At 48.5% G+C, this 22,031-nt stretch overlaps 1 protein-coding gene across 34 annotated transcripts in view; it reads right to left on the bottom strand.

The window, feature by feature from the left end:
• Positions 1–22,031, bottom strand: part of Shot (dystonin-like protein short stop) — a 97,469-nt gene that overhangs the window by 12,037 nt on the left and 63,401 nt on the right. For 21 of the 34 annotated variants that reach the window (XM_076441179.1, XM_076441186.1, XM_076441194.1 and 18 more), the window contains 16 exons: positions 21,123–21,976; positions 20,545–20,834; positions 19,439–20,482; positions 18,886–19,363; positions 18,637–18,806; positions 14,921–18,564; positions 14,498–14,509; positions 10,463–12,590; positions 10,133–10,380; positions 8,532–8,606; positions 7,987–8,158; positions 7,700–7,817; positions 7,378–7,607; positions 6,914–7,031; positions 4,498–4,560; positions 1,715–1,866 (listed from right to left, as the gene is read on the bottom strand). In XM_076441179.1, the coding sequence (XP_076297294.1) occupies positions 1,715–1,866; positions 4,498–4,560; positions 6,914–7,031; positions 7,378–7,607; positions 7,700–7,817; positions 7,987–8,158; positions 8,532–8,606; positions 10,133–10,380; positions 10,463–12,590; positions 14,498–14,509; positions 14,921–18,564; positions 18,637–18,806; positions 18,886–19,363; positions 19,439–20,482; positions 20,545–20,834; positions 21,123–21,976 (9,796 nt within the window). The remainder of the gene's footprint in view (positions 1–1,714; positions 1,867–4,497; positions 4,561–6,913; positions 7,032–7,377; positions 7,608–7,699; positions 7,818–7,986; positions 8,159–8,531; positions 8,607–10,132; positions 10,381–10,462; positions 12,591–14,497; positions 14,510–14,920; positions 18,565–18,636; positions 18,807–18,885; positions 19,364–19,438; positions 20,483–20,544; positions 20,835–21,122; positions 21,977–22,031) is intronic. The other 13 variants (XM_076441185.1, XM_076441189.1, XM_076441203.1 and 10 more) reach the window with 7 other exon arrangements.

The following is a 22,031-nucleotide window of genomic DNA, read 5'->3' as shown; positions in this document are numbered from 1 at the left end:
AAACTGCTTGTTTTTATTTTTTTTTTTTACAAAAAGTTTGCTGTAATCGCGTGAAAGCTCTTTTTAAACCATGCTATATGTGACAGAAACATTTTCGATCGGACTGCGAATAACTAGACTGCGGATTTTATGCATTTGTTCTGCGATTTTGTTGTAAATGAAATATATCGTAGTCCATGTGTGTGAAATTAAGGGGGGTTTAAGTCATAATTTTGCCGGTCCCAAATTTTTTTAGAAATGGCAGGCTCCCGAAAATTTCAATTTTTGCGAAACCGGGCCTCGGGGAAACTTCAAGGAATATAACCATATTTTTTTCTAAATTTAAATCACTAAGCCCCCCATCGAAAAAAACGTAGAAAGAGAATTTGTTTAAATTTTTCGACATTATAAAGTTAATTGTCGAGGTTGAAGAAATTAAATTCTTAAAATTAAAACTCTTTACTTTACCGGACCCAAAATTTGTGCCTTTCTCCTATAAATTATGATGTATTTGGTATGCAATCCAGTAGATTTGTACCCGGTGCGACTGCAGATCGAAGTTTCGATCCTGTAGGATCAATGGTTCAGGAGTTATGCTTGCTTAAAGTTGTGCATTTTTCAGTATTTTTGACAGATAAGGGCGCCGCCATATTGACGCTAGGTGGTAGTTGATTGGTGATTAGGTCGGGGGATGGGCAAGGTAAGCGGCTCGCGGTCGTCACTACAAACCAATATGGCGGCGCCCTTACCTGTCAAAAACACTGAGAAATGTACAACTTTAAGCAAGCATAACTCCTGAACTATTGATCCTACAGGATCGAAACTTTGATCTGCAGCCGCCCCGGGTATAAATCTACTAGATTACATACAAAATACATCATAATTTATAGGAGAAAGGCACAAATTTCGAGTCCTGTGAAGTAAAGTTAACCCAAAAAAAATGTAGCACAATCGGACAAACAGTTCCAGAGATAAAAATTCGTAAATGAGGCCCGTTTCCGCCAAAATGGGCAAAAATTGAAATTTTCGAGAGCCTGCCATTCCTAAAAAAATTCGAAACCGGCAAAATGATGATGTAAACCCCCCCTAATTTGACATGGACTACAACATACCTCATCTAGATCAAAAATCGACGATGGTGCCTGCAAAAACTGATCGATTTGGCATGGAATGACCCTTTTTATGACAAAAATGGGTACGTACAATTTAAAAAACAGTGGAGGTATTAAAAATATTTAATACCACCAGTGTATTAGAAAGAAGAATGAAATTTTCATTTGGCTCCTGTGTCATCAATGCAAACATTTGTTATTTTGCATAAAGATCCGCAGTCTACTGACAACAGAGTAATCTCTACCGGTCGCAATTCATGATTCTCACCTTGTACAACAACAATTGTAATTTGCTCCCGCAGCTTCGTACGGGAGCATAATTAAATTCCATGAGCGAGATCTGAGAGACCCTTCGGACCACAAAGGGTTAAGAAATGATTCTTCGAAATGTTTTCCCTAGAGAGATCGTACCGAATGGATCAACGAACGATCAGAGGCCTCTTCGATCAGAGTAGCCGATCGCGAGGATTGAAAGAGATAGATATAGAAAGAGAGTGAGAGAGTGAGAGATAACGAGACAGTCCCTCGGATAGATCGTGATCGGTGGCGTGGATGTGGTCCGAGGATAATCTACGCCCTCGATCAGGATCCATAAGAGGGAGCTGAGTGATTGGTGGCGTTACCTTGGTGATTGGTCCGGCATTTGCGGATGACATTTGCGTGCGCTGCAACGTGGAGGTCGGGCTCGGCTTCGACTTGAACGCAGTCATTGTCTGGCTGACCCCGTCCGCCAGTATGAATTGCTCTCGCAGCTCGATATTCGTTCTTCCCTTGGCTACAGTGGTGTGTTGCGTGCACGCAAGTTAGAAGGAAGCCGTTACAGGACATGTATGCGCGGGATTTTTGTTTTTAGAAACGGGGCGGGGGGCGGGCGATAGGGGGGCGAAGTGACAGAGAATAATGTATTTTTTTTTATAATACACAGAGACAGAGAAAGACAGATAGAGAGATAGAGAAGAAGAAGAAGATAGAGCATACAGCGACAGGGGAGAAGACAGATACACCATGTACAGAGAACAGATAATTAACGGGCAACCGAGAGATTTTGTTTTTATAGCAAGAGTTAGTTGGCGTAAAAATACAAATCAGAGCGATCAAAGGGTTGTTAGTGAAGCGGGAAATAATTTACAGATTGACAGAGAGAGCGTTCATGCGCGGTTATCGACCAAAGAAAGAAAGAGCGTCGATACGAGATTTTTTTTTTCAGCACGGAGATAAAAGTTGGAGATAGTTGTATAGAGATACGGGGGGGGGGGATGGTAGCGCAGATAAAAATAGCGGCGATAGTACAGCGAGTAGAGTTTGTTAGAGCGTTGCCAGCGGCGTACACGGTATGTTTGTGTGCGAGTGTACGGTGGTAGACAAAAAAAGAGACAAAAAAATACAGTGTATTATAGAACGATTGTATCGGTCGAAAGAGTTCGGCTGGGTGGGGGGGTGTAAAACAACGGGTGTCGGAGTCGTAAATAATAAATCATACGTGGGAGTCGTGTGTCCATGTGAAAACCGCTTTGATTTGCATTGGTCGATTTCTCGATGATACATGACTACGATGAGAAGAGATAATGATCTTTGTCGGTGCTGATTTCCCGTTAATTATTACGCAACGCGACCAATCAGTCGAGCGACTGGGGAGGGTGGCATGCGAATGCGACGCTGACGTTCCGAGCCTTTTTGTCAATCATTTCTCGTTGACTACCAGTACTTTAAATTCATAGATTTATAAATTATCATCAGTGTACAGCGATCTCAAAATAATGAGATCAAATATTTGTGAGATCTCAAGGTTACTCACAGAATGCTCAAGGTACTTCCAGAATACTGAGCTCTCAAGATAAGGTCTCGAAATGAGCTTTCAAGTCACTGCACTCTCGAAATACTGAGGTCTCAATAATACTGAACTGTCACAGTATTGCACTCTCAAAATGCAAAGATCTCAAAATACTACACTCTCGAAGACTGAGCTATTAAAATACTGAGTTGTGTCAAGGTACTGCACTCTCAAAATACAAAGATCTGCAAATACTACGCTCTCAGAAGACTGAGATCTCAATACACTGACCTCTAAACGTACCTAGTTCCCAAACTACTGAATTCTCAGTCTACTGAGCAGAATAGTGATTTCTAAACATCGGATCTTTATTCATTTTCCCATTCTCATAGATCGTTTACTAAAAATCGAAACGCGCGAAAACTATCCCTCGTTAGAAGCCTCTTTACAGGAAGATTCAAGTAAAAATGCTGCTCTTTACTCTACTAGACTCAAAATTAGTGCATTTCTCGTACGAATTATGATGTATTTGGTATGTACTCCAGTAGATATGTACCCAGCGCGGATGCAGACGAAGTTTCGATCCTCTAGGATCAATAGTTGAGGAGCTATAGTCGCTTAAAGTTAAGCATATTTCAATTTTCTGACAGGTAAGGGCGCCGCCATGTTAATTTGTACGCCATGTTGTGTGACGGTCGAGGGGGGCGGCAACACTACAAACCAATATGGCGGCGCCCTTGCCTGTCAGAAAACTGAAAATATGCCCAACTTTAAGCGACTATAGCTCCTCAACTGTTGATCCTAGAGAATCGAAACTTCCTCTGCATCCGCCCCGGGTACAAATCTACTGGATTACATACCAAATACACCATAATTCGCACGAGAGAGGCACTAATTTTGAGTCTGTTAAAGAGTAAAGTTTACCCAGTAAAAATGTTATTGCTTCAAACTATAAATTGAATATAAACTTGTACACGTTACAAATGCATAAAGATCCGCAGTCTCTAGCGAGAATACAAAAAGAGCACTTCACATTCGGAGCACAAACGTTTGAGATTTGTCAGCTTGGAACGTCAGCGTCGGCGGGGCGAAATCCGATCAAAGGTATCAAACAGGTTTCTACCGACAATACAAGGAAACGAACGTAATCGAACCGACAAGTGATGAAGTGGACAGTGATCAAGGAAAATAATGACGTGTGAGAGATAGAGAGAGAGAGATAGTGAACAACGCGACCGCGATTCCAACATCGTCAAAGGGTTTCGCGCGCGAAGTTAGAACAACAACGTAATCATGCTATTGAACGCGGACGCGAGCGAGCACACGCACAAACACACGCAACACAAGCGCACGCTTACACGCACAAAATTTCTGCACACACTCGAGACGAACTACGATCACACGCACGCGTACAGCGACACGAATTCGTTGCGAGGAAGCAAACGTATGAACACGAACACATGCAGGATATACGAAAACGACGATTTCGTGGCCAGTACGGTAATCATGATTCGTCTACCATTCAGGTAGACCGATCAAGGACTGAACTGTTATGAGAGTGGTAGGTTAGGTTTATTGTTTGTAAACGCACGGGCCACGAAGAGGACAATTATTCCCATATAAAAAGATTCTCACCGAGCGGACACCAACCCTCATGTTGTTCCGGTTTGTTAGGGTCCGGTATCGGCATTAGAAAAACTTAACGGGTTAATCACGATTTGAGGAGTTTAGCGATTGGTCCGTTCAATTATTCGTTTCTTTTTCTTTTTTTAATGATATGTTTTCTTTATTAAGTTCGAACGAAGGCATGCAATAAAGTCAATGAATGAAAAAACTCGAATGCGTATCCAAGTACACGTGAGACAGAGAGATATATATCGGAGTATTAAGGGGGGGGGTTGAACGTCGGCGGAGTGGTGCGTGAATGACAAACGAGATGTATCGATTTCTGGGACGGGAGGAACGGAGAACAATGGTGACCTTGCGGGAGGATCGTGGAACAGAGGATCAACCAGTCAACGTTATTAGTAGGCTAAATGACAAGCGATACGAGTCTCCTAATATACCAAAATACCTCTAATGGCTCAACGGTCGAGCGGACCGCCCCCCAAACGAGCTTCCATCGTAAAACCATAAAACCATAGATCTTAAGAAATCCTACCGAGCCCTCAGGCACCTTCATTGAACTACCTGGACGCTCGATGAAAACGTACGGTACTATACAACGATAGAAAAAAATCAATTACAGTAACTTGTTTATAAAATTAAGAACTCGACAATTCAGGAATGCTGTGACCAGAGTTGGGCAAAAATTTTATTTTATTTTGTAGTTTAAAACCCACTTGGAAAAAGCCCACTTTATTTTTATTCAAATAAAATTTTTAACCGACTCTAACTGCAATTAAAAGATATAGAGTTTTATTTAAAAATTAAAATGAGATCTTTATATGACGCACATCCTATTATAGCGAATGTTTATGCATTTTTCAATTTTTGTAGACAGGTTCTTAGAAAGTGGAATGAAATAAAATCGTATTTTTAATGGGAACAGCATTTGTCGATCCAAAACAAATAAAAACTGTACAAAATTATAGTGGACTTTTTTTTAAATTTTCATAAGCCATAAATGCATAAAGATCCGTGGTCTATTCATCACGATTGTTCCCCGCGATACTATACACCTTCCTATTGAAACGTTTTCTTTATATCTGCGATACTAATACAAATGCTCACGTGTAGGACATTTAAAACGGACAAACTGTATAAATTTTTCAATGTAAAAATGCCGACCCTCCGGAGATTAAACAGAACACAGAGAAGCTCGTGGAGAGCGGCGGCCCGCTCGCGAATTAGTATGTAAGAAAGCCCAAAACACGGAACCTAGCGATTACAGGTGAGATCCACGCCTCGGCGAAGGTCCGCCTACGCGCGCGCGCGTGTGTTAGCAACGGTCCAGGGGTCGGTTAATGAGGATTAATCTTGATTAGTCACGCTCACAAAATCGTACCTCAGGAGCTGAGATCGTACACGCACGTGAGAGAATGCACCAACGGGAGAGAATGTGAATGAAGAGAGAGATGAATGGTCGCGCGCGTGCGTTTCGACGCGGATGAACACGAGTAGTATCGCGCGGATGAATAGGTGTTACCGAGGCAGCGGTCGATGCGATGGAATGAACGCGAATCTGGGTGAAGGGTACGTAGACGGGAACAGAAAAAGAACACTCGAGAGAGGGTGAACCTGAGGAGAAGCTGCTTACTCTCTGATCATGAAAATCACCGATACAGTTTCGACAGACAATAACTTTGGTCGACAACGACTTTAACCGTCGACGTATTTAACCGACAACGATTTTAATCGATTACAGTATTATCCGATAGTAACTTCGTTTCTAAAGATGGTGCTGACATTTCTTTCTTTAACTATTCTGCACTGACACTCTTACTTTTGTATAAAAATATGAATATAACACTATAAGAAGAATTAATATCGAATAATACTGTCGTCAACTAAAGTCGTTGTCGGCCACAGTTATTGTCGGTGATTTTCATGGGACCAATTTCTTGAAAACTTTGAACCAACACACCTGTTCCCTTGTTATCTAGGTTGTGGACGCGAGGGAACGATTCTAAAGTGTTTGAACGATCGTCGAAGAAGCAGCTTCCCCGCAAGTTGATCCTCGGAAGCGACAAACCACGCGACGCAACGGAGAAACAAAGCAAAACGGGTCGAAAAGAAATCCCACACGCGTCGCTAATCGGCGAAACAAACATGTAAACGCGTTTAGCTGCCTCTTTCAAAGGGGAAGAAATGGGAACGGGATGGTGAGACACCGTTGCGAGTCGAGTTAGACGGTCGATCTAGGGACTCGTCGGAGGGAGATCTGTGGGCCGCGGGTGTCGGGGACCGATCCCGGGGACTGGTTTTTCATTTTGCTCGGTGTAGCACGTTCGGACACGGATTCATATCGCGTTTCATAGTCAGCGATTCGAGTATTCGACGGTAACGGAGTAGAGAAGAGACAGAGTGACCAGACGGGTGAAATACTCACCGCGGCAAGGATCATTCTTTAATAAAAATTCGTCCAGTGCTACCCAGCCTCCGCCAACTCGCACCATCACGGTGGATCGCAGGATTCGGACCAGACGCAGCTTCTGACTGTCACCGAACTGCGAATAAAACATTGTCATAATGATGCTCGACACTATGACGTCTTATCTCAACGGCTTTACCCCCGGCTGCAAGTTTGCTAGGCGGTCAATAGGCTTGTCAGTTGATAACGTTAACCCTTTGCACTCGGAGGTATTTTAACTCGAAAATTAAACATTTCTTTCAACCTAGAATAATTCCATGCTACAATACATTAATTGTTTTCATTGTACGAACATGAACATGAAATGGCTCTTTGAGTCACCACTCGAGTGCTAAGGGTTAATACTGCTTCGATTTGTCTAGTTTCATTTGAACAGGGGATAAAGCGTTGATTAGAGGCTCGTTTTAGAGATTCTCCAGTACCCTGTATTTCCCTTCGCCAACTTGGAACACGCGGAACTTCTGGCGACATGTGCACAGCATCACCAGCCGTTTCACCTCGTCGTGGATCTTGTCCGTGTCGTTGTACGTCCTGCGTTCTTCCCAGTCCGGTCTCAGGGCAGCGATGAACTCCTTCCAGTCGATCAATCCCTCGCCGTGACGGTCGAACAAGTCCGCAACTGCTCCCATCTCTAATCTAGACGTTTCGAACTCTGCAAGAAAGCGTCTCGTCAGAACGGGTATTATAGGGAAGACAATCATTTCAATAATTGGTAGAGAACGGGGAGAAAAACAGAGCACTGACTGGTGTTCATGATTCCTTGGATGAAGTCCTCGCGAGGAATCAGACCGTCGTTGTTCTTGTCCATCTTCCTGAATAGGTCCGTCAGCCTGGACTTCTTGTGGTTCATGAACTTCAGGAACTGCAAGGGATAATGGTTGATAACAAGATCCAGGACACTTAATAGAGATTGCTGTGTGAAATGTTAGGTTGTGGGAAAGTTCTGTCGCATTTTATAAATTGATTCAAATGTTTTCTTTAAAATACGACAGAACTTCCCCTCGAACCCAACAGATGCTGGATGCACTCACCCTCTTCCTCCAATCCTCCCAGCTGAAGTTCGCGACACGGTCCAATTCCTGGATGTAATTGTACTTATCTTGGAGCCGGCGTTGACGCTCCCACGCCAGCATCCAGACGTGCCTCCACCTGTCCCAGAGCAGCTTGACCCTCGGGCTGCGGAACTCCGGTTCGGCGCCTTTGCTGTAGAGACCACGACGAGCCACGTTAACACTGTTATAATATCAAGTACATCGACGGACTTGGTTAAAAACGAAGCACGATAAGCAAAGAAAGCGGATGAACGTTGGACTCTATACCGGCGGACTTTGAAAACGAACATCAACATCTCGAAGGAAAGAAAGACACTGTACGGTTAGAAAACTAGAGTAACCAAAGAGTAACACAACGAAGGAGAAAAGTAGAAGAATGATACGTGTGAGTCAACGCAAACCCGATAGAACTGCAAAAGAAAGACGAGAGAACAAGTACAAGAACGTGTCGGTGTGTTAGAAAAAGCGAGTAGCAATAATGGACTATAAGAGTTCGAATTTGTTAAAGGCTGGGTTTGACGAACCTTCCTTTGGGTGGGAAGCGTGGGCCGATGTGTGGCAACGAATCCGGCGTTCTCTCACGGCCCGGGCTGGCTCGGCTAAACAGGAACATGCGTCACATCACTCGACACTTCTACCAGACACCGATCACCGTGTCCCAAGTCGGCAATCGAGCCTTGGCTGTCTTACGGGACGAGCGAACGGGGGAGAACGTACAGAGAACAGGCTTTCGAACGTGTAACATCGTCGCGATGGATCGACAGAGTTACACGGCAGCTTTGTACAGCAGTCATGTGTAGACAGCGGATTTTATGCATTTGTGACAAAGCTGAGTAGGTGTAATTTAAAACAGCAAAAACATTAGACGAATTTTAAAAGGCTATTATATTATTTTCAATCTATTGAACATAATAAGAAAGAAAATCAATTTCTATTTCACCCCAGTTTGTTGCAATTCAGGTAGCAAATTTTTATTTTGCATACAGATCCGCTGTCTAGTGACCTGTCTATGAGCAGACCTGTTTTCTGTATTTGTTGCAGGATGCTTCACCGCGGGGCTGTTGCTTTTCCGAAGCTTCGACTCATCGAAGATTCGGAAAGCTATTCAAGTATGAAGTTATACTGACATAAACATTATCATAAAATATTGGGGTACTCGTTTAGAATGCCCAACTTCAATCTTTCAGCTGTGGTGGCGTACTTTTCTCGAAATGTGGGAGTGTCCAATCGCTTTTTACACTTCTGTAATTGTATCAAATATAACTTAGCAGCGAAATTTCCAAGTTTAAAGCTCCCAAATCCTCGTTTAATCTTCTAATAATTGAATACGGAGGCTCGAAATTCGAAGGAAAGTAGCAGCCCCATTTTAAACGTAGTTGTCACTATAATCCAAAAATAGATCAGCATAGACAGTCCAATCTCCTGGCAACGAGAGCCAGGTGAAGCATCCTGCTCGGTACACGCCTCGGACGCGCTCCAAGTGTCCTTTATCCACCTCGTATCCAAAAAGAGTAACTCTCTACCATGCTGCCTACGGTGCACAATCGTTCGCCGACGGATACTCTACTCGAGAGATGAAACAGATATCAACAACTCTCGTTTTAACGAAGCTGAAAAATTTCGAACTGAGACAGACCAGGCGAGGAGAGACAGAGAGTTGTCTCGCGCGGCAACACGCACCTTTCTCTGTCGTTCCAGTTGTGTCCCCCCCATGGACGTCCAGAAAGATCTCGAGCATTAATATTTCTTTTACGAAGGAGATCGACGTGTATCTCTCTCTCACGCAGCAAAGTAAAGAGAAATGGAAACAAGGTACAAAGAAACTCAAACGCAACATGCACACACGCCAAGGGTTCCAAGAACTCCAAAGCTGAAAACGGCAATCGTACGGAGAACCAAAATGGAACGAATAAAACGACTCGAGCGACTGAAATCGTAGAACACACGCTCGAGAAGCAAGATACAATGTAACATAAGGTGTCTGTTGCTCGCTCTAGCGATTATCCGTCTACCTCGGAGGAACGATGAGAGACTCTTGCGACGAGCGCGATCCTCGGCTCGACAAATCTTTGCTAAAAGAAACGGGACCGGGTGTGTAACGAAGGGGCGAGGAGTGTGAACGTACGTCGGTGCTGGTGACTTAGCCTTCGTTATCTTCTTCGTGTCTTTCACAGACTTGATCTGCCGGGCCTTGCAGACGCGGTCGACCTCGGTCTGTCTGCGGCTGGTGTTCTCCATGAATTCTCTGTGATCGGCGATCAACATCTCCAACGTTGCCTTGTCGTCCGGCAGCGGTTCTGCTTCGAGAGCGTTCAGCGTGTTCTCCAGGCCTTCCAACCACGAGAGCAACTCTTCCAGGAGGTTGTCGAGGTCCTACAAGATTCAGCGAGCGTTATTTAACATATGCATGTACGAATTACAGTGAATGACGCTTCCGACGAGCCAAGGTGCCTACCTGAAGACCTTTCATATGGTTCTCCAGCCTCTGGTTCCTCTGCAGGGCCCAGGTGGCTACCTCGTCCCACCTGGATTGTATGATGGTGATCCAATGCTTGATAACCAGCACGCCATCGGGATGGGCTTTGCCTAGAATGGCTCGAGCGAGTTCCAAGGTCTGGTCCTTCTCGAGCTCCTTGGTGCGCAGCTCCCTCAAGAACTTCTCGTGCTCCATCAGTTGGTTCCTGCTCTCTTGTTCGTCCTCTGGAAGTTGACCGGCGAACCTGAGCTTCATCTCGGCGTCGCTGAGCCATTCTAGAAGCACGTGGACCGCCTTGTGCAGCCGCTCGGCCTCCTTCAGAGCCTCTTCGAGGCGATCGGTCTTCTCCGATGACAGTTTGGTCACGGTGCTCCATAGATCGTTCAATTCGGCCAACTGGGAATCGATGGCGGCCGCATCCTCCGCCGCCGCCTTGCCGAGGAGCTCGCGGCCAGTTCTCATCACCGAGTCCATCTGGGAAACTCGAGACTCCAGATCGTTCTCGAAGGTCTTGTGCTGCTCCACCAGGTTCATCACGGTGTCCAAATCACCGTGAAGAGGTCCGGTGTTGGCCAGCTGCTTCTCGGACTTGATCAGCCACTCGAACAGAGCCTGGATCGCGTCCTTGTACTGTCCAGAGAACAGCAGAGCCTCCTCGAACTTCCTCTGCCTGTCGACGCACTTGCCGCAGACGGTGGTCCACTTGTTCTTCAGCTCGTTCAGCAGCTCCTTCAACGCGAACTCGTCGGTCTTCGGCGCCTTGTCCTTCAGCGTCTTGCCGTTCTTCATGGTGGTATCGTAGGTGCCCTGTTTCGCGCTGAGTGCCTTCTGCAGTTCACGGTGTTTGTTCAGTCGAGCCTTTATCCTCTCGGGATCGTTGCCGCCGAGGCCACCGTCGGCAGCGACCTCGTCCAACGTCCTCTCGGTCTCGTCGAGCCAGTTCATCAGGTTCGACCAGGCATCGTGGAACTCTCTAGCCTCCTTGTATCCGTGGTCCAAAGCTCTGGTCCTCTCGGCAGACTTCGACACCACTCTTTCCCATCTGTGCTGCACGCTGATCAGCAGGTTCTTGATCAGGATCACGTCCTGCTTCTGCGAGAAGTACTTCAGATGCGTGCCCTTCTTGTCCAGGTTCAACATGGTCTCGCGATGAACGCCGACGTCCTTCTGGAAGGTCTTGTGCTCCTCTATCTGGCCGAGAATCGTCTCCATTACCCTGGAGACGGGTTTCAGGTTGGTCAGGATCTTCTCGGCGTTGGTGAGCCAGTCGACGAATGCCTGAAGAGCGTCGTGGAACTCTGTGGCCTCTTTCAAGGCAATCTCCAGCTTGATCTTCTTGTCGCTGGCTCGAGCGGTCACGTTGTCCCAGCGTTGCTTCAGAGTCTTCAGATTATGGTTGAGTCCACCGGCGCTGGACGAGTCTGCGCGCTTCAGGTACTCCTGTCCCTGTTGCAGAACCGTCTCCACCTTGGGTCTGGTCTGTTCAAGCTCGTTGTAGACCTCCATGAAGCGCTCGAGCTGCTCGGAAGCCGTCTCCGGAAGCCCGCCGACGGGTTTCGAGGCTACGATGGTGTTGTCCACGTCGCCGAGCCAGGACAACAGGTCCTGGATCTCCGCTGTGAATGACTGTGCCTCTCTGAGAGCGTCTTCGAGCTCTCGTTGCCGGTCTGCAGCTCGTTGTAGCAGGTCTCGCCAGCGTCTATTCAACGTGCCTAATTTCTCGGCTGTGGTCGATGCCTCGGCTGTTCCCTTGCCGTCTTCGATCAGCTGTCTTCCAGCATCGTTCAGAGTATCGACGCTGGTCTGGTGAGCCTGAATGTCGTTCACCAAGACCTTCAGCTTGGCCAGCTCCACCTCTATCACCTGTGGATCCCCGGCCACCGCTTTCAAGTTGTCCAAGGTGTCGTCCGTCTTCTCGATCCAGACCAGAAGCTCGTCGAGGGCGTGCTGGAACTGTCCTAATCGCAGCAGAGCGTTCTCCAGGAGCCGCTGTCGCTCGACCACGCCTCTCAGCAAGCCGTCCCATCTCTTGTTCACTGCTCCCAAAGGCTCCTTGATCGCAGCCGCCTGCTCCGATGATGTTCTCTCCGTCAGCTCGGCAGCTTGCCTGCAAAATATGTCACGTGAGATGTCAACGTTTATCGACCGATGTTCCTTCGAGGGGAACCTATAGCTGAAATTAGCTGGACAAGACCTTCTTTATGACTACTAATACAAAGTGTGCAGATATTGGAAATATTAACCCGTACAGACTTTTCTGCTTCTTCACATGACGTATCTATACACGATTTCTCCAAAACATATTTCTACAATACACTAAGACGATTGTCTTTCCGAAAATTCCTCCAAACTTCCAAACATTCAGATCGTGAAGTAGCGATCACTGCTACTAAATATATAAATATTGTTCTCCGATAGATTTCCGCATTTTCAAATTTTTACATGAAAAGAAAGTCTCGAGTCTGCTCTAATGCTGCCAACAAAAATTTTTCCGTTTATCAATTGAATATGAGAGCTTTTATGGACATCCTTAGGAAATGCTTACACAGTTCTGTCGACAAAAAAGACGTTTTACTATCAGTCTAGAAATGACTTCATATGACTAGCATCTGCTTTTTACGAGTTTTGTCCAGCTAATTAGCATTGATCGCAACACTGTGCGATGTGAGAAAGCGTACACCCCGAGGAATGCTTGTGAATCAATGATACAGTCTCGTCCAGCCAGTCTCGAATACGATTAACAACACGTTTGTTTAGTCGGAACGAACACAGACAGGGTCGACGACTCTACGGGAGAGGAGAGACACAGAACAACCCCATAAGACGGCAGAAAATCCTGGCTGATCTCGCTGTTGATCCTTCTGTGATTTTGTTCCAAAGTAAATGGGTATCGAGCCGATAGAGGATCACGGGGCTACCGACCATTATTTTCTGCCTCGAATTATACAATCCCATTGTGAGAGGGATCCATTCTCGAGAGTCAAACCACGATTGGAAACCTACGATGTGGTAGTGTCAGTGGAACAGGCACGCCACGAGCCAGGCAGACAGGCAGGCAAATACAACGACAACTTCGACGACAAGGCAACAATGTTTTAGAACTCCAACCAACAGGGAGCGGTTAGGGGTTCCGATTATTCCATCGCAACTCAGGTGTTACGACTGTTACGGACGTCGACGCCAAGCCTACGGGAAGATTTTAAATCTTTCCAAGATTTCCAATCACTCGCACTCTACTTTCTACATAACTCTAATATAAATCAATTCTTATTAATGCAAAATAAATATTTGCTAGTGACACCTTTGTTTATACTTGCAACATTAAATTTAAGGTTTTAAGATTGTAAATACTATATGCGAGTAATTAAAAGTTAACTGGTGCACAGCGGTTCGGATGCCACACAATTATCTGGACGAAATTGATTTTCAAATTAAGAAAAATTGACAATTCATCAACTCATTTCTACAAACAATTGCTTCCTAAATGTCTAATTAATAAATATTATAGTTGTAATAAACCTTGAAGGTTGGACATTCTAAGAAGAACATTTTTCACAACAGAAATTGCTTCGCTATTTAATATTTTCTCTTGCATTTTTTATAAATTGAAAAGCAGACTTTTGTGATAAAAAATCATATCTTTTATCATCAATTAATGTAAATACTGTATTTAAAAATTGCAACAAACTGGACTGAAGTAGAAATGTATTTTCTTTGTTAATATGTTTAGCGGGTCGAAGATAATATAAAAGTATTCTCAAATTCTTCTAATGTGTCTGCTATTTTAAATTACACCTCCTCATTTTTGCCACAAATGCATAAAATCCGCTGTCTAGTCCTAACAAAATGTACGGACCGCTGTGCGGCGGCTTCGTAGGCAAGGCGTGAACGAGATTAAAACACGGATCACAGTTGGGGGTTGGGGAGGATGGTATTACGTACTCCGGACGATCGAAGAATAAATGTAAGCCATGCTCTAACTACAGCAACAACAGAGAGAGAGGGTTGACTTGCCTGGTCAGACTCCTATGCGTTCAGCAACCGGCGCGGAAACAACAAAAGTTCGGATTAGAATCTCGCTGGTGTCTTGGGCATTGTTATCGGTACAAACGAAGATCGCGCAAACGAAGATCGCATTTGTAGGGAAACAGAGATGCCAAGGGATTTCCGTGGAGGTCCGGCTGTACGGACAAGTTTCGCATAGAGGAATAGATGTTCCCCTTGAAGAACATCTACGATCATCCTCCGAGACGTCAACCTTGTCCTTACAGCCGGCGTTTCCGGTCCACGGGCACGGCATCGCTGGCGGAAGACAAGTACAAGAATAGGGCACGCGAGTGAAACACGTTTTCAGTTAGCGCAACGATTCAGTCAGGGCGGATCGAACAGACGCAACAAGACTCGGATTTCTACAGCTGTGGAACCGTGGTTGGTTACCTGTTCAGCGCTTCGACCTTGACCATGTGCGGGTCTACTTCAGCCTTGAAATTGGCCAACTGTTTGATCTGTTTCTTAACTTCGTCGATGTCGCTGCCCAACGGTCCCATACTGGCGAACTTCTCCTCAGCCTCCTCGAGGAATTCGAGGAGATTCTGCAGAGTTTCGTGGAACTCCATCGCCTTCTCCATAGCGTCAATTAGGTTCTCCTCTCGCCTGGCGTACAGAGCAGTGACGTTGTCCCAGGCCTGGTCCAGGTCCTCGATGTGTTTCCTGACTTCCGGTTTGTCCGGTTCGCCGCAGAGACCCATCAACTCGTGTCCCGAAGCGCGGACCTGCTCCACGTCTGGTTTCGTCTGATCAATCTCGTGTCTGATCTCCTGCAGAGCAACCTGTTGCTGTTGGATCGCTCCTGGCTGAGCTGCAGGCGGTGCCTGGCCGGAGAGAGCATCTTGCAGCTCCCTCAGGGTAGACATCACGCCGTTCAACTCTGCCCAGAACTTCTCCGCGATCGCCAGAGCATCGTCCAAGGTAAGACCTCGATCGGTGGTTGCTCTCTGCACGTCGCTCCATAGTTTGTTAAGCTTCTCCAGCTTCCTCTTGATGTCCTTCACGGCTGGATCGGCTCTGTTGCCCGCCTTGCTGATCACATCATCGGCGGCTCTTCTGACAGCAGCGTAGGCTTCCGATCTCTGAGCGAGCTCGTCGACCAGGGCAGTGTTCTCCTCCATCTGATCGCGTAGGCGACCAGGATGGGCGCTGATCGGTTCAGCTCCGTTGACCTGATCAGCTGTAGACGACAATGCTCGTAACATTCCTTCAAGTTTGTCTGAGAACTGAGAGGACTCCTGCAACGCCTGCTCCAGGGTCTGTTGTCTGCTGCGAAGCTCGGCTCTCAGGGCCGCGTACCTCGCAGTATCCGCCTCCAAGATGTCCTGTATCTTAATACCCTCCTCCTCGTTGCAGAGCTTGATCAGAGCCTCGCCGGTCTTGATTAGCTTCTCGACGAGCGGTTTGTGCTCGTTGATGCTCTGCATCAACATCTCGTTCTTGTCCTGCTGCGCTGCTATTAGGTCGGGCCTCAACGCTGGCATAGGCAGCATGGTTACCTGATGTTCTGCCTCCTCCAGCCAGCTGACCAGACCGATGTGGGTGTCGCGTAGATGTTCTGCTAACGGCAAAGCTTGCTCGAGAGCTCCTAGTCTGTCCGCGGACAGACCCGACACGATCTCCATGGTCTCTCTGAGGTCCTCCATCTTCTCCCTGATGATCGAAGTGTCCTCGTGCTGGCCGTTCTCACGGATCACCTTCTTCGCCGTGGAGATCACGTCTCTGACGCGGCCCTTCTGGCTGGAGATGTCATCGTTCAGGGCTTTGTGTTCCTTCAGCTGTACTCGGATGATCTCGGGCTCGCTGCTTGGCGGCTCAGCCTCCCTCAGCTGGTTGTCCACCTCGCGGAACCATTCCAAGAGATCGTCGATGTCTCCGATCACTTCCAACGACCTCTGCTTGCTCAGCTGGATCCTCTCCGCCTTTCGTTGGATCTGTTCCGCGATAGCGTCGAACCTCCTGTTGTCTCTCGTGACCAGACCTTCTATGGTGGCTGCTCCCTCACCAGGCGACAGCTGCGACAATTGCGGTCCGACCGCGTTGATCTTGTCCAGGACCGGTCTGTACTCGGAGATCTCCATCTCCAGTCGGACGATCTCGTCCTCGCGAGGTTCCGCAGATTGCAGAGCGGACTCCGCAGCCTGCATCCAGTCCATCAGACGATTGTGGTTGTCGTGGAACTGTTGGACCAGTGGTAGCGACTCTTGGGCGTGCTTGAGGAGGTCGGAGCCTCGGCTGACGAGGTCGTTGAATCGTCGTTGTAGAGAGTCCAGCTTGTCCTTCAACTGCAGAGCCTCATCGCTGGAGATGTGCTTCATCAACTCCAATCCAGCGTCCGTGGTACTGTCCACCTCGGTTTGCCGCGTGGAAACCTCTTCGGTGAGGTCGGCCAAGTCCTCCATTTGCTGAAGAAGCTTTTCGGTGTGCACCGCCAGGACACGGTACTTCGATAGTCTGATCTCCATGCCCTCCATCCACGCCTGGAGCTCTTGGTAGCTGAGCACCAGGTGTCTCAGACCCTGTCTCGACCTCTGCAACAACGCTCCAAGCGCCTCTGATCGTTCTACGAGCGCGGCGTACCTGTCGGCAGCGTCCTGCAGTTTGTCGGCTAGAGCGGCGGCTTCGTCCTCGCCCACGAGAGCCATCAGCTGGCTGGCGATCTCCGTGAGCTCGCTGAAGTCCGGTTTTCTCGACAGAATGTCTTCGTGGAGGGCGTCGTGCTCCGCGACACGTTGTTGAATCTTCTCCTCGTCCGTTGGAACCAACTCCATGTCTCTGACGCGTTTCTCGGTCTTGTCCAGCCAGATAGCCAGAGGCACAAGCTTGTCCTGGAACTGTTTCGCCACTCCCATCGCCTGTTCCAGGGCGTCCATCCTTTCGGCAGCACTCTCGGTCAAGTTGTCGAACCTTCCTACAAGCTCGTTCAATTGTTTCTCGATCATCTTCCTCTCCTTCGGATCGGCACCGGCGGCAACTTCTTGACCCATGTTGTACAGAGACGACATCGAGTTTTGTCGGTCCATCAGCATCTTCTTCAGGAACTTCTGCTCCTGCAGCTGCGCCTTCACCACCTTGTAGTCCGACGACGGCGACTTCTGGTTCGATACCATCTCTTCGGTATCCGTCAGCCATTTCTCCAGACCGTCCAACGCCTCCTGGAACTTTCCGGACTGGAGTAGACCCACGTCCAATCTCCTGTCCCGTTCGTTCATCCTGTCCTTCAGATCGTTCCATCTCTCGTTCATCTTGTCGACGTCCTTCTCAATGTTGCTGGTGTTCACGTCTCGTCCGGCGGTCTGGATCAACGCCTGGCCGAGGGCGTTGCAGTCCTCGACAGCGCGGGCCAGCGGTTCTATCTTGTTTATCTTGAGCAACCTGAAGTCCTCCTGCTGCGCCTTGATCGACTCCACCTCAGATCCTACGGGCTTGAACCTTCTGAAGTGATCGTTCGCCTCGTCGATCTCGGTGATCACGTTCGAATGCGACTGATAGAATTCCTGCAGCTTGTCCAATGTCGCGGTCAGCTCGTCGTGACGATCTCGGGAACGATCGTCCAGCTTTCCGACCTGTCTCTTCAACCCAGCGACCTGTTCCCTCGTTGCCACGGCGTCTGCAGCGAATCCATAGTCCACCAAACGTTCTCCAAGGTTCTCCAGATCGCTGACCTCTTCGTACAGCCTGTTCACCCTGGTGATCACCTTGCTCGTCTCTTCTATCTGGATCCTCACGATCTTGATCTCTCTTCCAGGCGCCTTCATCGAGTCCAACTCCTTCTCCAGGCTAGAGACTTGATTGCTGATTGACTTGACGTGGTCATTGAACTGCGCGACAGCCGTCGCGGCGCTCTGCAGCTCGTTGCACCTGTCGTCTAGCTTCGACTGCAGATCGTTTATCCTGTCCGTCAGATTGTCCACCTCGTCCAGCAAATGCGACGCGTCGACGCCCTGCTCTCCAGCCTTGTTCGCCAAGTCGTTCGCCTGCTGCTTCACGCATTGCAGCGGTTTCTTCAGATTCGTCGTCTCTTCTCGTAAACTCTGAAGCGGAAACGGAGTCGTTCAAATATCGAAACTATTCACTGCTGACAAGAGGAAGACAGTCTCGCTTACCTTTATCCTATCGAGAAGCTTCGGGTCCTTGGCCGCACCTCCAAGAGCGTCGTGAGACGCCAGCTTGTCCTCGCAGCGCTGCAAACCGTGTCGCAGGTCCCGCAGATTTTCGTTGAAGTCCATCAAGTGTCGCGCGGTGTCCTCCAGAGACTGCGTCCTCGTCAGTAGATCTGAAGACATTGATCATTCAGTAGTAGAAGTCACTAAAAGTGCTGCAAGATCATTCAAACTCGCGGAGATGAAGCTTACCGTTGTTCAACTTGTCCCATCTGGTCTTCATGGCACCGAGCTCGTTCTTGACATTCTGTTTGTCGATGTCGCAAGCTCCGAGGAACGTCTCCCCGAGCGTCTTGTTGTTCTCGAACTCGCCGGAGTGTTTCCAGACCTCGTTCCTGAACGACGAGAGCTCCTTCAGCTGCTTCTCGATGTCTTTACGCTTGAAGGACGCTGGCTTCAAGCACTCCAATCGATCCTCCGCCTGTCTGAGCCAGGGCAGGAACGCGTCTTGCGCTTTGTAGTACTTCTTGCAGTGTTCCGCGCAGGTCTGCAGCTTCGTGTGCCTGTCGACGATGTCCTTCTTCAGGCGGTCCCACTGCGACTGCATCTTGTCCAAGTCGCGCTGCAGAGAGCGATTCTCGACCTTCTGAGATCGAGTCACCATGTCACGGCCCTTGTTCAACAGCATGATCACTTCGTGCTCCTTGCCCATCACGTTCCTGTATATAGGCTGAAAAAAGAAAACGCGGAACATTAAGCTCACTGTGTAACGTAGACAAAGCATAACTATTTTGAATTCACTTACCTCGTGGTGGTCAAGTTGTTGCTGCAAGATATCCCTATCAGCGGATACCAACAGCTTCTCGGACATGTTTCCAAGTTCATCGGCGAGCCAGCCCAATGTCTTCGTGCAAGAGGCCTCGAACTGTCTTCCGTCTCTGAGGTTGCCCTCGATCTCGGCCTTCTTGTGGTCCAGCTTCTTCTGCAGGTTGTTATACATTTTACCAACGGCGGCCAGTTTTCCATGGATCTCGGATTTCGACGCTGGATCGCTGAGCACCTCGCACAGCTGTTCTCCAGCCGCTTCGGCGTCAGCCAAGAGCGGCCTCTGTCCTTCCAGTTGTCTTTCCAAGTTCTCGATCTTCCTCAGCTGATCTTCAGGGTCTTTCTCCAGCGTTAGATCATCCAGGTTATCGGAGATGCCTTGCAGGGCGTCGCGCAAGCGATTCAGGCTAGCATCGAACTCCCTGCTGGTGTCCACAGCATCTCCCAAGCTCTGAGCCCTCTCGTCCAGTCTGTGCAACTGATCGGACCACTTGTCAAGGATCGACTTCAATTTTGCGCTGATTCTCTGGCCGTCAGCCGATTCCGCGCCGAGTACAGCGAGGATGTTCTCGAAGACCTGCACCAGATGGTCCAACTGAGGCTGCTGGGTGCGGAATTCCTCTCGCAGGACTTGCACCTGCTGAACTTGACTGGCGACCATTCTAGGATCGGCGGAGATGGGTCCAAGCGCGCCTAACATTCTCTCCTTCGACCCTAGCCAGGAAACCAGGCCCTCCGACGTGTCGTAGAAGTCCTTCACGTCGTCCAGGAACTTGATCCTGTCCTTGCAACGCTCGCTGAACGATCTCCATCTACTGGTCACGTCCTCCATCTCGTCGTTCAACCTATCCACACCGTCCGCGCCTTTCTTGCGCCTCACCAGGTCGCGAACCTGAGTTCTCGTGGTGTCCAGCAGCGATTGCTTCTCGTACATCTCCTCGATCACGATCTTGATCTGCTTGGCCGTCTTGTCCGCCTCTTCTTTGGTGCTTGGCATACTCTCTTTCGGTATTTGACGCTTGATCTGAATGGAAACACGTCGTTATGGTCACGAGATACCTTTAAAGCGAAGGATATGATGCTCACCTTCTCCAAGAACTGAGACAGGGTCTTCAGATTGTCCACGTGCCTTCGTAGCTCCTCCTTCACGTTGTCCAGCTCAGTTTGCCGGTCGGATAAACGAACTCCCAGCAGTCCGTACCTGTTGTTGATCTCGGAGAGCTGTTGCTGGACTGGCGACAGGTCCTCCAGATGGAAACCATCTTGGCTGGAGCGGCGGCTACTGAACCCGCTGCTACCACCTGGGGAGACCGGACTTTGAGCAGCATACAATTTAGCGGGAGATGGTGAGCGACCGTCTTGTGACATTCGGCGTACTACAAAAAAAAATATGGTGTATGTGTGTTGACCGAACGATGACAGTGATATGCTAGAAATGACCGTGAGGATGCTGCATGGTGTATGGGAAGGTTAACAACTTTGAGCCCGGATTTACGCGGAGGATAAATCAAAGAGAAGTGAACAGGTGCGCAAAATCATGATGGTCGAGTGAAAGCGTGCCGATACGATGCGCCAGGCTCAAAATGTTAAGACTACCAAGCGATGAGGGTACGCAAGATGATGGGTACACGGTTCCAGGGCCCACAGAAGCGACCGAAACGTACCTGGCCTCTTTGTAGGGCTGGTGCTACCGCGTCTGCGAGTAGGGCTCTCGGTTCGCTCTTTTAGCAAACCGTCGTAGGCGATGCCGAGGTCGTTGACCTTGTCGACGGTGTTGCCGTAATCGCGGTACTCCTTCTGAATCGGTTTTAGCTCGTCGACCTGTCTCTTCAGCTTGTCCAAGTCGACGGCCACAGGTTCCAGTACCTGGACCTTGTTCTCGGTTCTAGTCAGCCAATCGATCACCTGATCTCTTAGCTTCTCGTAGGCGGACAACTGCTCGGCTCTGGACTTGCTGAGACGTTGTTTCTCGTCGATCAAGTTGTTCACCTCCTTCCACTGCGTCTCCAGTGCCTTGATCTTGTCTCTGATCGGCGCGACGTCTGTCACGTCCTTCTTCGAGATCAGAGTCTTCCCGTTGCGGATCAGGTCCTCGAAACTAGCTCGCTGGTCTTCCCGTTTGTCCATCAAATTCGCCATCTTGGTCTCGTATTCGGCGACGTCCAGCTTGCTCAGATCCCTCGACTCGAGGGCTTCGATCATGTGCGCGTACCAACTGTCGAACTTCGTCGTCTCCACGAGGAAGTCGCCGAGGGCTTGCGCGATCTCGTCGAGGAACTCTCCTCTGCGCAACGATTTGTCCATCAGCTTCTCGAATCTACCTTGCACGTCCTTCAGCTTGCCCTCGATGTGTTTCGCGATCTTCGCGTTGCTGGAGTTCGTTAGGAGATCTCTCGCGCTCGTTGCCACAGCTTCCACGCTCAGACGATGACTGTCCAGGTCGGCTTGAAGCAGTCGCTGGTCCCTCTGCTGCTCCTCGAGCCGCTCTTTCTGCAAGCTCGCTGGTCGCTGGATGTTCCTGCAAAGAATAACCATTAGTTCATTGATCCTCTGTGTTACATTAATTAACCGCG

This window comes from Lasioglossum baleicum, chromosome 16 (genome assembly GCF_051020765.1).
Source record: "Lasioglossum baleicum chromosome 16, iyLasBale1, whole genome shotgun sequence".
Taxonomy (NCBI): Eukaryota; Metazoa; Arthropoda; class Insecta; order Hymenoptera; family Halictidae; genus Lasioglossum; species Lasioglossum baleicum.
This window is presented reverse-complemented; position numbering and strand designations above follow the sequence as displayed.